Source organism: Schistocerca nitens, chromosome 2 (genome assembly GCF_023898315.1).
Source record: "Schistocerca nitens isolate TAMUIC-IGC-003100 chromosome 2, iqSchNite1.1, whole genome shotgun sequence".
Taxonomy (NCBI): domain Eukaryota; kingdom Metazoa; phylum Arthropoda; class Insecta; order Orthoptera; family Acrididae; genus Schistocerca; species Schistocerca nitens.
This window is the reverse complement of record NC_064615.1, coordinates 136,961,368-136,975,482: the sequence shown is the minus strand read 5'-3', so window position 1 is coordinate 136,975,482 and position 14,115 is coordinate 136,961,368. Positions and strand designations below refer to the sequence as shown.

The 14,115-nt window shown below is 38.4% G+C and overlaps 1 protein-coding gene across 2 annotated transcripts in view; it reads left to right on the top strand.

Moving 5' to 3' along the window:
* The window catches only part of LOC126235828 (tetratricopeptide repeat protein 14 homolog), an 82,765-nt gene that overhangs the window by 20,209 nt on the left and 48,441 nt on the right, over positions 1 to 14,115 (top strand). For both annotated transcript variants that reach the window (XM_049944679.1, XM_049944677.1), the window contains exon 4: positions 12,305 to 12,387. In XM_049944679.1, the coding sequence (XP_049800636.1) occupies positions 12,305 to 12,387 (83 nt within the window). The remainder of the gene's footprint in view (positions 1 to 12,304; positions 12,388 to 14,115) is intronic.

Genomic DNA, 14,115 nt, shown 5'->3' with positions numbered 1-14,115 from the left:
GCGGTAACAATATGTGCCCTCTCTAACAGTACTTTGCGTCCGTCTAGCGTTTTGTAACGGAAACCCATATTTTTTAGCACAATTTTTAGTGATGTTTTACCACCCCTGAAGAGTTCACTTTCTTTTAAAGAGATTAATAACTTAGCTACAGTCGGATACTCTTTTCTGCTGTAGTAAGCATAAACATGCCTACGAATTGCATCAGTCTGGAAAGAATCTGAATCTGTGATAGGACTAGGCCGCTTTTTCTTCTTTCCCGGGGTTGATAAAAATGTATTATTTGATCCAGACAGCTCGGAATCATTACGGCTCACTTCAGTATCTTCCATGTTTTGTAGTAATACTCCCTTACTTACTACGGTTCTTGCACTAATACCAAGAGTTTTCGACGTACGTTCCACCACTTTGTCGGCAGGAATTGATGGCTGTCCATGAATGCTTACGTAGTTTTTCTCCTGCTCGTAAAACTCACAAGTTCTGCATAGCAACTCCAGTGCCTGGCTGTTTAGCGGCACCCCTTGACGCAAAGGATTGTCACTAGGTGAACGAAGTCTTTTCGGTGGCATTTTCCAAGTATGTACACTCACAACGTAACAAAAGTCACAACGATATAGCACACAGTACAACGAAAACACGCGGTAAACAACATAGAATTCAGGTTGTATACACATTCACCAAACAAAGCCGGCAACGTGGGAACTTTGACGTCACAGCACGTGAGTAACAGCAGTGCTCACTGCGCTGTGATTGGCTGGCGCCCTACGCTGAACGCCTAGCGCCTATCGTTCTTCACTTGTTACTCTGTTACGCTGCCAACTTCATACGCAAACGTCAAGTGCAATGTTTCAGCGGCCCGGGTATAAATGAGATTACTTAATTTTTGAAATTACAATATACTTGAATAGATCAAAATTTACTCAAGAGGCAGGAGAAAACACATGTAGAAGGTAAGGAAGTGTGCAAGCTTTTGGACCTAGTGGCTGCTTCTGCCAGAAATGTTGAAGGAGAAGGATGAAGGAAAAGATTTCTGAGGATTGAAAAGTTGTCCAGAACCAGGGTCAGGAGAAACTTACCAGATAGATGCGAGGGAAGACTTCCTTTTGGACTGCACCGGATGAGATTTGAAAACCTGAGAGCTTAAAGTTCAAAGAGAACGTAATAAGCGAGACAGAATACTGCCAAAACTTCATCTAAGAGTTAGACTGTGTCCGGTAGATGCACAGTTGGGAGGGCATGCAGTGGTGAGAGCTTTAGTGGGGGGGGGGGGGGTATGCAGGTCTTGAAGCGAAAGTGCCAGGTGCTGAAGGGGAAGTGCCATGCTAAACTGAAGCTATGCACAAATTTTTTTGTCAATATTAAGTGGAGCCCTTATATGCCCACACTTCCATGGTGACAGTTCAAAAAGATGTCACCTCAGCTTTGGTTAGTATCTAAAAAGAATGAAAATTCAAAATCAGCAGCTATTTATTTTCACCTGGCTTGTTAATCATTTGTTAAGTTTCAGAGAAGCATTGGGAGTGGTGAATTTTTAGTGAAACATACTTGTTGTCACGTTAAAATTTTCTTCTTCAACCAAAACTCAGCGGAGGTTACACAGTGTCTCCTCTCTAGCATATGCAGATGCAGTTGCAATATAATTCTGAAACAGTGATTTATTAAGTGAGGAACTGAGGAAAAATAAGGTTGATAGCTTACGAAAAACCACAGCCTTGGTACAAAAATAATCACGTTTTATCTTCACTTACCTTGTTCTGAAACGCATAACATTTCTTGTTTCACCAGCTATTGATAGCCCTTAAAAACACATTCTTTCTTTGAAAAATTCTGTAGTTATTGGAATAACACAGCAAATAATGAAGTTTTGGATAGTAACCATGTGACAAAACAATACCTCCTTGCATGCTATCATTTGTCAAAATTTCATTTTGATATCTGAAATCACGAAGTATGAGAAATGGTGTTTGTATCTCTGACTGGCTCAGCACTTGTTCCTGTGATAGTAAATGATTCTGCTACATCAGATCAGTTTTCTTGAGTGACAGTGGCGTCCACCAGAGCGTGAAGAAAAATTTCATATGCAGCAACATTATGTAATATGCACCAAACACAAAATCATAATGACCCCTATTTTTCGTTGCAAAGTACTTTAAAATTTTGCTCCGTATCTTACTTACCTGCAAATGCCACAGTTACTAAAACCATTAACGAAATGATGATGGACATGTCATCATGAAGCTGACATATAAAACTATATGTAAAAAACTGTCTCGTAAAATCATTTGAGAAGGATTGCATGCTGTGCATCTCAATTCTGTCATTGCCTATTGGCTGAAAGGGTCAAACACTGTTTGCCTCCCATTCTGAACAACTGAATGAACTTGCTCCCAGTGCTTCAGATGAAAATTGGTCACTGTGTTTAGGCCATCGTAGCCTGTGCGGACTCCAATAACAACAGAAAGCTAAGTACATTATCTGTGGTAGACATGTGTGAGGTATGAGGGAGGGGATTTGACAGGCCAGACTACACAGTAAACTAATAGGGAGTGAAGAAAGGAATAGTTACTCAAAATGAATGCTGAGACCAAAAAAAAATTAATGTAAATTAAGATGGGTGGTGAGAACAAAGGACACATTGTGATGGAATTTCCCACTTGTGTAGCTCTGAGAAACTGGTGTAGAGAGAGAATCTAGATGGCATGTGCAATGAAATAGGCAACAAGGTCATGACTGTCACACTGTACAGCATGCTCTGCAACAGGATATTGAGTGTTGTTAGTATACACCTCTGTCTATGCCCATTTAGCCTAAGTGATAACTTGGTGGTAGCCATACCATGGTGGTAACCACACCAATAGGCCAGACAGTGTTTACATAATAGTTGGTGTATGGCGTCATTTTTGCAAATGGCTCTCCCTTTAATAGATCGCACTCCCTGTCCCATAGTTGCCAACTTCAAAACAACCAATGAACACACATCGGTCTCAACATTTGCAATCTGTAGTACGACGACTACAGTAGACACCAACCATTACCAAGATTGCCTGAAATCTGTCTGTCCCACTCCCACCACACATCTTGAGTGTCATTTATTACCCATGTACATAGTTTGTCTGTTGCTGAATATTACCTCTATCAGTGCCCACATGATTCCAAACTATGACGTTCCTCCTGCTCACCGTAACCACCTTTATAAGTACTTTACCTGTGGGGGCAGACATACAAACACATCAGGCACTGCCATTGGAACGAGGGTGGCTTCTTCCTATCCCAGCATTCATGGCTCACTTTTAGGGCTGTACTGAGATCCATTAGCCCTCTCGTCCGGTTTGGTTTAGATACATTAATATCATATAGATTCCAGGTGAGGATGGCCTGTTAAAATTTGTGGAATCTCTAAAAACATTCTCCCGATTAAATTTCACACAGTTAGATTCCAAATCCCATACCACCTTCCTTGATGTTGATATCATCCTCACTAATAGTAAGTTGCACACTTCTGCTCACATTAAACCTACTTACAAGCAACATTATTCACGTTTTGGCAGATGCCATCCCTTCCATGTCACATGTTCGGTACAATACCCTTCACTTGACACAGTTACCCTACCAGCCTTGATAAAAAGCAGATTTCCTGGGCCATCACATGATATACTGGTACTGCTGATCCCTGCAAAAAATAGCTTAGTACACCTCTTGTCACTTAATACTATCCTGGTCTTGACTGTACAAGTGCTGATCAACAAAGACTGAATTTTTTTCACAGGTTATTGTTACTCCATTTAATTGTTTCACAAGATACTTCTATTTATTCCTCCTCCTAGGTGAAAGCACTTTTTATACTATCTGCCAGTCCTTGAACAAGTGATGCACAAGCTATTCTTTGTGAGGTTCTTGCGAATAACCTCACTTCATTTGAGCACTGCTTCAGAGTTCTCAAATCAAATGCTCCAAAGCTTTGCTTTTAGTGATAAAAAAAAATTAAAAAGCACGGGGTGCAAGATCGGGGCTGTACGGTGGATGCGATACACAGGTAATATTGGATTGTGCCAGAAATGGGACAACTTGATTCGCCATATGGTGCCGTGCATTGTCATGTTGAAGTCATCACCCTGCCCGAGAAGTTATGGTCGTTTCTTTGCAGTGTGCTTCATCAGTTCAGTCTATACTGATGTGTAGTATGCTGCTGTTAACAGTGGTGTGAAGGGAAACTGCTGGCTGGTAAATCATTTCATGAATGGAAAAAATATGGTCACTCACTTTCCCTGAAGATTCAACAACTTTAAGCTTTTCGGTGTTGCAGAACCCATCGATTTCCACACTGCTTGTTTTCCTTCAGGATCATAATGATGCAGACATGACTCATCACTGGTGGTAATCGATTCCAGAAACACAGCCCTTCCATCAGCAAAGCGATGCAGCACCTCGTAGCTTGTCTGCATTCGCACAACCGTTTGTTTGATAGTCAACAGATGAGGCACCCAATGGGCAGAAATGGTGGTCATATGTAGAATGATCATGCATAATAGTAATGACTCTGCCATATGAAATTCTCAACACTTCACTGAGGTTATGTAACGTAACCTGCTGATCTCACTGACAATCACAGCAGCTGTGTTGATGTTGACTTAGTCACAGCAGAAGCCAAAACACAAGGTTCACTTTGGTTAACACAGACAAGTCTACGTTCTTTGAAATCTTGAATCACCTAAATACTATTGCATGAGGTACTGCATGTTCACTGTATGTGTGTCAGCTTTTTGTAGGTTTCAATGACTATATGGTTTAAGTGATCACAGAATTTTTTTACACTGTACTGCTCCTCTTGCCTCACCTCCATTGTTTGGTATGCAAAATTCAAAGAACATCTACACAATAGAACATTACTACCAACCTGCTGATATCAAAGTGCTGCCACCTATGGACAATTTATGTAAAACTTGCTCTTTGCAAATATTTGTGGTACAGATATCCTATCACGGAAGATATAGGGAAAAATCAGTCTGTCTTAATTGATCAGCCCTTGCATTAATCAAGTTATTTCAACAAGGTTATTACTTCTTAAAATCATGCTGTGAAATGAGGTACATTCTGTCTTGACATTTTGCATTTTGCCCACCATACAGAGAAAAGTGTTCCCTCCTTCCATCTCTCCAATATCCTTGTCAGACCCTATGCTTCTTCTGCTTAGGCTTCCCTACTCTGACTGCTCCCACTGTAAGCTTGCCCTATGCACCCTCCTACCACCACTGTCAGCTCTGTGACTCGCAATATCTACTAGCAAGGGGAAAGCCATCTGGAAAATGACACGTCACGCACCAGCTGTGACTACCAACAAGTTATTGATTTGGCTGAATGAATATAGGCAGAGAATGTATACTAGCAGCACACAATATCCTGGCTCAGAGCATGCTCTGCAACATGACAGTCATGATCTCGGTGCCTGTTTCACCACACATACCCTCTAGATTCTCTCCTAACACCAGTTTCTCAGAAGTCCACATGTGGAAACTGGCATTACAATGTGTCCTTTGGTCTCAGCATTTCCTTTTAGTAATTATTCCTTTCTTTGCTCGTGTCTCTTATTTTCTGAATTGTCTAATTCCCCCCTTCCTCCTGGCCTCAAATGTCAACCATCTTGCAAGATATTTTGTCAATCATCTCTTTCTTGCATATTACTCTCTCTTCCACCTTTAAGCCCTCAGGATTTCAAATCTTTATGCAGTCCATAGCAGTCTGTCTTCTCATTCTGTCATTGATTTGTATTGTTGAGTATGAAAACAAGGTGGAATCATGGGCAAGTCCCACACATTTTTGTACTTTGAATGCCTGTATTATAACACAAGTAGTTTACAAGGTGTCCATAGTCGAAGTTCCAGTTTGAAAATGCTGTAAAATAAAAACCACTGCTCAGAATGATGTAAAATTTGAACAACATATTATTGATACGGGGAAACGTCATGGAGCAAAACAAGAGTTGATGAAAATTTTACCAATAGATGGTCCTGTAAGCATCTTAATGTAAATGGGGTCAGCTACATATGACAAATGAATCATAGTACGGTGGCTATAGTTTGTGTTGCATGTTACACTATCTGTGTGGATGATTGCAAAAGTTCAGCAATCAGCAGTTGTGGTGTTGCTAGTTAAAAGCCCAACCACCATGGCAAGGCCATACGACATCAGATAGGGAAAATTTGGTTTTTAATTGTCCTGAGGTTGAAAACTGTATAAAAGGCAAAATGGTATTGGTTTCTGATTGACATGGGACTGAAGAAAGATATGTTCAACTATTTTTCTTCCAAGAGTTGAAATCGAGAAACAGCATGTTCCACAACAGATTGGAGTGTCTGGAGTCATGTTCAGAATGTGTTGCACCATGTGTGCCTTCAGTTCAGTAATGTTCATAATTTGAGCACTGCATTCAGCATCTTGCAGATAATCCCACGGCTAGAAGTAATATGGCTGAGGGAATTGGCGGCTGATCATTCTAGCATTTCCGAACTGCAGCCACTTCACTGGCTGTGCAATGTGTGGAGTGCCATCTAGCATAAAAAAAGATCTTCCCCACACATCTCCTCTGTTGGAGGATTTGAATGAATGTGATGCACAAAAGACTCATAGTTTTACCAGTGTCTGTACGGGTAACAGTACTCGCAGGACACATCCCCTCAAGAAAATATGACCCTACAATAAACTATAATTTCAACTGACCCAGAGCCACCTTTGCAGAATGTTATGGAAGCAGTTGGTGTGTGCATATGTGTGCAGTTTGTACATTGCCCATATTCTGCAAATCTGCATATTTACATGTCCTTGGAGATGGAAATGGGCTTTGTCTGTCAACAGAATATTGCTTGGCTATTCATTGTCTACTTCTGTGCAAGTGAGAGAATCTAGAGGGAATATTGTCTTTGTCTCAGGTCAGCAGGAAGCAACTCTTGAACATGTGCAATTTTCTATGGATAACAATGCAGGATGTTTCTTAGGATTTCATGTGCTGTGCTCATGGGCATGTCCAATGTTCAAGCAAGTTCATCGTGCACCGCACATTTGCACACAACCGCTCGATCTCTCCTGCAATGCTGTGGCAGGTCTTCAGCAGACGTTAGATCAATTGACTTTTTTGACAAACATTGTATGAACTGTTTTCCTGCCTCTTCCACATTGCGTTTCAAAAGAACCTGTCTTCTCAAATTTTGTAATCATTTTCTCCAGACCCTTAGAAGACCAATGCCTATTTTCATACCCTTGAGTGTCTGGAACTTCTGCAGGGCTACTGGCACAGTCACAGCTGTTGTAAAAGAGCTTTACCAGCAGCACTTGCCATGTTGGGTGTCAGGGACGCAGGCTGAGGAACAGCCATAAGTCGTGCATCTGTATGCGTATTCTCATGTTTACAATGCCATCTGTTGGTAAAATTTTCTACAGAATATCAGGACTATGAACACTGACCATGCAAAACCAGCAAAGAGAATATCAGGGATGAATTTGAAAGATTTTTTTGGTGAAATCTCCAGTTAGTGAAAAGTAGTGTAGCAGCTGCTGAGAGATGATCCTCGGATCCCTGGCAGTTATGCAGTTCTAGTACCAGCTTTGAACAATGTAGCACAGGTGGCTGCAGATGTAAACTTAGCTTCCGATCATTACATCACCCCCCCCCCCCTTCCTCACCACCATTTCCTGTAGTAACTGTGCCTGATAGTGCAAAACTTGCCTACTGGAATCAAACTCAGAGGTGGTTTTGTACAGCATTGCGGCATGTAGATTTCTGCGCAACTTACAGGGCAGCAGAGAGGAAAAATTGAGTTGTTCCCTGGGACAATGACTTACCCGATATACGTTGAAATTGAAGTAACAGAGCATCAGACATTTATTTTTTGTACTTAATTTCAATCTCCATACATTGACTAAATTCCAGTCAGATATAAATGAAATATTCTGGTTTCAGAATATGACACAATAGTGTAATATGCAAGACTTAAAATATTTTGAAATGATATTGTAACCAAACTTAGTTATTTTTGTATAGATTACTGAATGTCATGAAACATAAAGTGAAATTTTCCATGTTTTACTATTAAAAAGTTGTTAAAACTAAAGAGAGTGCTCTCGGACTTGCAACAAAATCTATGTTTTTGTTAGACATATGACGAAGGGCATTTTGAAATTAATGTACAAAAGAACTTTGTCTTACATGATTAATAATCTCAGCATGGTTATTAACAATCAGTTTTCTGTTTCACAAACAGAGTACTCACTTTATTTTGCAGATGCCTAGTCTTCTGCATTTGTCTTCAGCATTTCTGCATTTTGTTCTCATAGGAACTTCAGAAGTGCAAAAATGTTTTTGCCTTTTTCATCTGTAATCCCAGGAAGGGGTGTCTTCGGCATTGCAGTTTTGGTTTTCAGCATTGTCAGTGTACCTCGTCCTTTTATTTTGCTTATAAGAAGTGAATGTTCATGAATAAGTTGATGACTGCAAATGAATTCCGGCTGTAATACAAAATAAGTTTTATATACCAGCCTTGTTTTTCCTATGGGTTTTTTAGTGTGGTAACAAAGCTGATGCCCAGTGCTCAGTAATGCCCACTCCTACCACTTCAAAGGGTACTGAATTCTTTCTGCAGCACTGAAGCACTGTAATACATTGAGATATATTCTCAGTGTTTTCAATATCTCTTTGAACTTTCCATGTAGGCCGAAGTTGCGGTTGCGTTGACTATGTGTGTATCCCCTAACTGGAAACATGTTGTATGGTTATGATTGTTGATTCTGAAAGCAATTTACAAAATTTTAATATACTCATATTTTCGTTTTGTTTTCCGCATGAATCTGATAGAAGCGTAATGATCTTACAGCAAATTCACTATCGCAGTCAGTGTTCCCAGTGCCATGGACCTAGAACCAAACTAAATTGAACTGGATGGTGTTAGGACAGCCTCGCAAGGGAAAGTATTCTGTAGGATTAGATATGTGAGGAATTATAAAGCACAGACATTTCCATAGAGGTTATTCGGAAATAAACTACATTCTGTTCATAGAAGTAAAGTAGCGAAGATATTGTCTCAGAGTACGATTGGTGTAACATTCTTTTGTTACCCACAATTAGGGAATGTTGTGATTGATTTTCTGTGGCTTCTGAAATCGCTTGTCATTGAAATGGTTTTTACTGCAGTGAACTTTTAATGATGAGAGACTTGTTCCCAGTCAACGTTATTACAGTAGTAATTTCCATGATTATAGTACATGTTGATATGTTTGTTTACATATGACTGCATTTTGGGCCTCATAGAAACAGGAAGCTGAACTGACACTGCTGATGATACAAGCATCATTATTAATCCAGTAAAAGAAACTCCAATTGAAAATGGTACAGATAAGATCTTTGGAAAAGTCATTAATTGGTTTTCTACAAATGGGCTTGCTCTAAACTTTGTAAAAACACAGTACATCCAATTTTCTGCTGCAAAAGTACAGTTCCTTCAATAAATATAACACATCAACAGAAGTCAGTAGACAGGGTATAGCATACTAAGTTTTTGGGTGTACATATAGATGAAAATCTTAATCGGAAAATTCATATTTTGGATCTTCTAAAGCAATTAGGTTCAGCAACTTTTGCAATCATATTAATTGCCAATTTTGAGGATATAGAAATTAGTAAGCTAACATGCTTTGGTGACATACGGAATAATATTTTGGGGTAATTCAACATTTAGACAAAAAGTATTCACTGCTCAAAAGAAAGTGGTTAGAATAATGTGTGGGGTTCATAGTCGCTCATCTTGTTGGCATCTTTTTAAAAGATTGGGAATTCTTACAACAGCCTCACAGTACATTTACTCACTAATGAAATTTGTTCTCAACCATATGGACCAGTTTAAAAACAGTGACGTCCATGATTATAATATGAGAAAAAAGACGACTTACACTATCCTTTACTCATCCATATTTAAATATGTCTGCTTGTGTCTGTATGTGTGGATGGATATGTGTGTGTGTGCGCGCGCGAGTGTGTACCTGTCCTTTTTTCCCCCTAAGGTAAGTCTTTCCGCTCCCGGGATTGGAATGACTCCTTACCCTCTCCCTTAAAACCCACATCCTTTCGTCTTTCCCTCTCCTTCCCTCTTTCCTGATGAGGCAACAGTTTGTTGCGAAAGCTTGAATTTTGTGTGTATATTTGTGTTTGTTTGTGTGTCTATCGACCTGCCAGCGCTTTTGTTTGGTAAGTCTCATCATCTTTCTTTTTATATATATATATATATATATATATATATATATATATATATATATATATATATATATATATGCTTGTATATTTGACACGTTCCACATCATAACGACCACCGTACCGTGTGATTGATCAATGGAACACGCAACCAACCAACTACCTAAAAATCGTATTAAAAGGAAGATGTGTTTCTAGAAAACAAAATTTACGTCATTGGTCAATTTGGCAGTGACTGTTAAATACATAAAACTGCAGTGGCCTGTTGCAGAAATGCACATTTGTGTTCTTAATATACTTCTTTATGAGGATCATTTGCATTGACATTCAGTATGACTTCACACTCCCAGCAGAAATCGCAGATATCAGTTCTTGACTTTTGAAATGACTTTTGAAATGAATATGAGCTGCTCTCTGAGGATTTCATCTGTAATATCATATTGGTTTCATGGTGAAAATAATTTTGGAAAGATTTAAGTAATTTAGTAATGCTGAGGTCAGCTGCTTGGAAGTTGTTTATCTACTGTCTACAGAGGTCTGTGGAAGTATAACTTGCTTCAGCATGGCAGTCAAATGCTTCTAGAGGACATAGTTGTTGGAGAGTAATAATATTATGTCAGCAGAAAGACTTTAGAGTACTGATTCAATATATGCAGGAAATGGAAAATAAGTTCATGATCACCTCAATTGTGTTACACAAACGTGATCAGTTGGATATTCTACTCAAAGAATTATCAATATCTTTCATGAAAGTGATGTGCGCCTCTATTATCTACAGATCCAATGTGATAACACTGCTGTTCAGGTCTGCACGACCCAAAAAGGTCGTAAATTTCATTTATCCACGGTTCCATTAAGATTAAATTGTGCCTCGTCACTCCTCACTACCTTTGTCACAAATTACAATGTCATCAGCGAACCTCAAAGTTTTTATTTCTTCTCCATGGATTTTAATACCTACTCCGAACTTTTCTTTTGTTTCTTTCACTGCTTGCTCAATATACAGATTGAATAACATCGGGGAAAAGCTACAACCCTGTCTCACTCCCTTCCCAACCACTGCTTCCCTTTCATGCCCCTCGAGTCTTATAACTGCCATCTGGTTTTTGTACAAATTGTAAATAGCCTTTCGCTCCCTGTATTTTACCCCTGCCACCTTTAGAATTTGAAAGAGAGTATTCCAGTCAACATTGTCAAAAGCTTTCTCTATGTCTACAAATGCTAGAAACGTAGGTTTGCCTTTCCTTAATATTTTTTCTAAAAGAGCCAGAAAAGAAAAATCTCTTATACACTCTAAGAAGAATATCTTATTGAAAATGATCTGTATCAAATTTACCCTATGTGAATATGCAAATAAGAAATTTTCTTAGTAAAAATGCTGTGTGTTATTTTCAACAGCATGAAAATGACACTGTCTTTAATATGTAATCCTTGATGTATGCTAGTTCTTTGTCAATACATAGAAAACATTACTTATAAATTTAACATACATTTGTTAACAATTGATCATAGTGTTAAATGCCATGAAAAAGATATAAAACGTAATACACAGCCTAACGGATTTTGAAACTGAAAGCATGAAATTGTGATACAGTTAACAGTCCAGTGTTCTGCAAGCAAATGGATACATAAAGTTGCATGTTATTAGTTCTGTCAATTTTACGTTTGTTTTTATTGGATTATTTGTATGTGCTTGTGGTAATTCAGTAGTATCTAAAAAGAAAATATAGTAAATTCAAGCACTCAAGTTGAGAATTTGGCGACTACATGTTTCCTCAAAAATCAAAAAATTAAATAGGATAAGCGATTAGAGGTTTGTCAGCAGGAAGAATAGTGAATTTAATTCAAATAAGCTATTTTCTTAGTTTTTGATACGTAATATCTGATACTTGGTGGTAGTGATTGCTAGTTGTTGTTATTGGTCATAACATTGAGCTATTTTATGAAAAGTAATCTTAAAATACCCAGTAAAATCTGTTTTCATATAGGATACAATGCTCTTAGACATGAAACATATCATCTGATGTTTACGTAATTGTGATTGTGAGTGAGTTAATGTAAGTATGAATGTATTAGTTTCAGATTGTTATGCTGTCATGCCTCCATACGAAGCATTCATTGATCTGGACAAGCAGAGCCGTCTCATGCATTTTCTAGAGGTAATGTAAATCATTTTATAATAAGCTTTTGATATGTTTAAGATCTGACACTGATGTTTTTGAGTGTCACTGTTTTACTGTTAAATCCTAAATTTGACAGTACTTCATCTTGCAATTTTTATTTTGTTTCACATGGATTGAAAATATATGTAATGTTGTGAAGATAATTTGTGCATTAAATGTTGCTGTGGGACATCCTGCATCTGAGCTTAGAGAGAGAAAAACTGTACTGTTACTTTTGTGTGGTTTGCAAGGCTTAGAGGATAAGTTCTTTTTCTTTTAAGTAAATTATTCATGAGTTTTTAATATGTGTATTGGGGAGTTGGGGGGGGGGGTTCATTTTGTAGAAACGGGTATAGAAGTTAGTAAAAATACATGCTGGCAGTTATATCACACCTGTAAGTCCATGCCTGTTACCAACAGCATTTACACAGTGACAGAAAGATATTTTGTAACAGTTATGTCTGTACATAGATAAGAGAAAGAGAATTATTTAAACTCACGTTCTATTGATCATGAAAGGTGGTTGTGGTCGTTGTAAATTATACAAGTGTGTGGAGTGGATGTTACTTCATCTGCTTTGTATTTCCATTCGTGATACAGTAACAGGCACCCATTTAACATACATAATAAGTTACTGTCGTTCATTTCTAGACCTTATTACTTCCCTTTGCTATTTCACTGCTGGTTTCAGATTGTATGTTGTAAAGTGACTCACAATGTTATGTTACCACAAACAACTTCGTGACTGCTGCTTTAATCAGTGAAAAGGGCATGGTGAAGTAGGTGAAACTTAAAATTGAAATACTAAACATTACTCTCACTCAGACCCTGGGGCACTTGCACATCTCCTCCCATCTCCCTGGGTTGTGAGTGTTGGGGGTAATAATATTTATTTCATTTACCAATGCAGTTTTTAATTTCATCTAACGAGTCAAATATTGGAATGTGAGTATAATTGTTACAACACCATGCAGCGACTACAGTTGGTTACACATGACTGCGATGGTGGCAGCATTAGAAAGGTAGGCAAAGCTGGTTTCAGGGACAGCTATGAGGAGTGTAAGCAACTGAAACAATCGTATAGCAAGCATTAGGATGCGACATAAAAATAATGAATACATGTTTATGGGACAACTGTTAATTTTTTTAATAAAGAAAGTGAATGATTGATTTCTTGCAATATTAGAGGAGGTAACAGGCCCAGTATAGTTTGTAATAGAATAGGAGCCTCATGACATTGGGAGTGACCTGAGCACACAGTGTCCAACATCCTTACAATGACAAGGTAACCACCAGAGTGACAGCAGTTGTTTGCCAGCCTGAGATAAGGCAGATTGAACTTATGAAAACAGAATTCTGAAACAAGACAGTTTATTTTAACAGTAATCAGGGAGGACAGAGACATTGTAAGTAAAATTTATTGTGTTAATTCAGAGATCAATTGAATTTGTTTCGTGTGAGAAACTGTCTTCAGTCAACACAGTGAAATAGTGCAAACAAATTCAATGGTAGATACAATAAAATACAGAGGAATGAGTAAAAGTGCGAAATGTGGCTGAAAAGGTCATACCAGTTAATTTTGGGATAACAGACAGACTGCAACAAAAAATGTAAAAGTAGTGACGCATTAGCAGCACAGAGTTTGCCAGTCACGTGGAACTGAAGTACAACCATATTAGAACGCACAGCGTCACGCAGTGGACAAAAGGGTTCAGCTGTATGGCT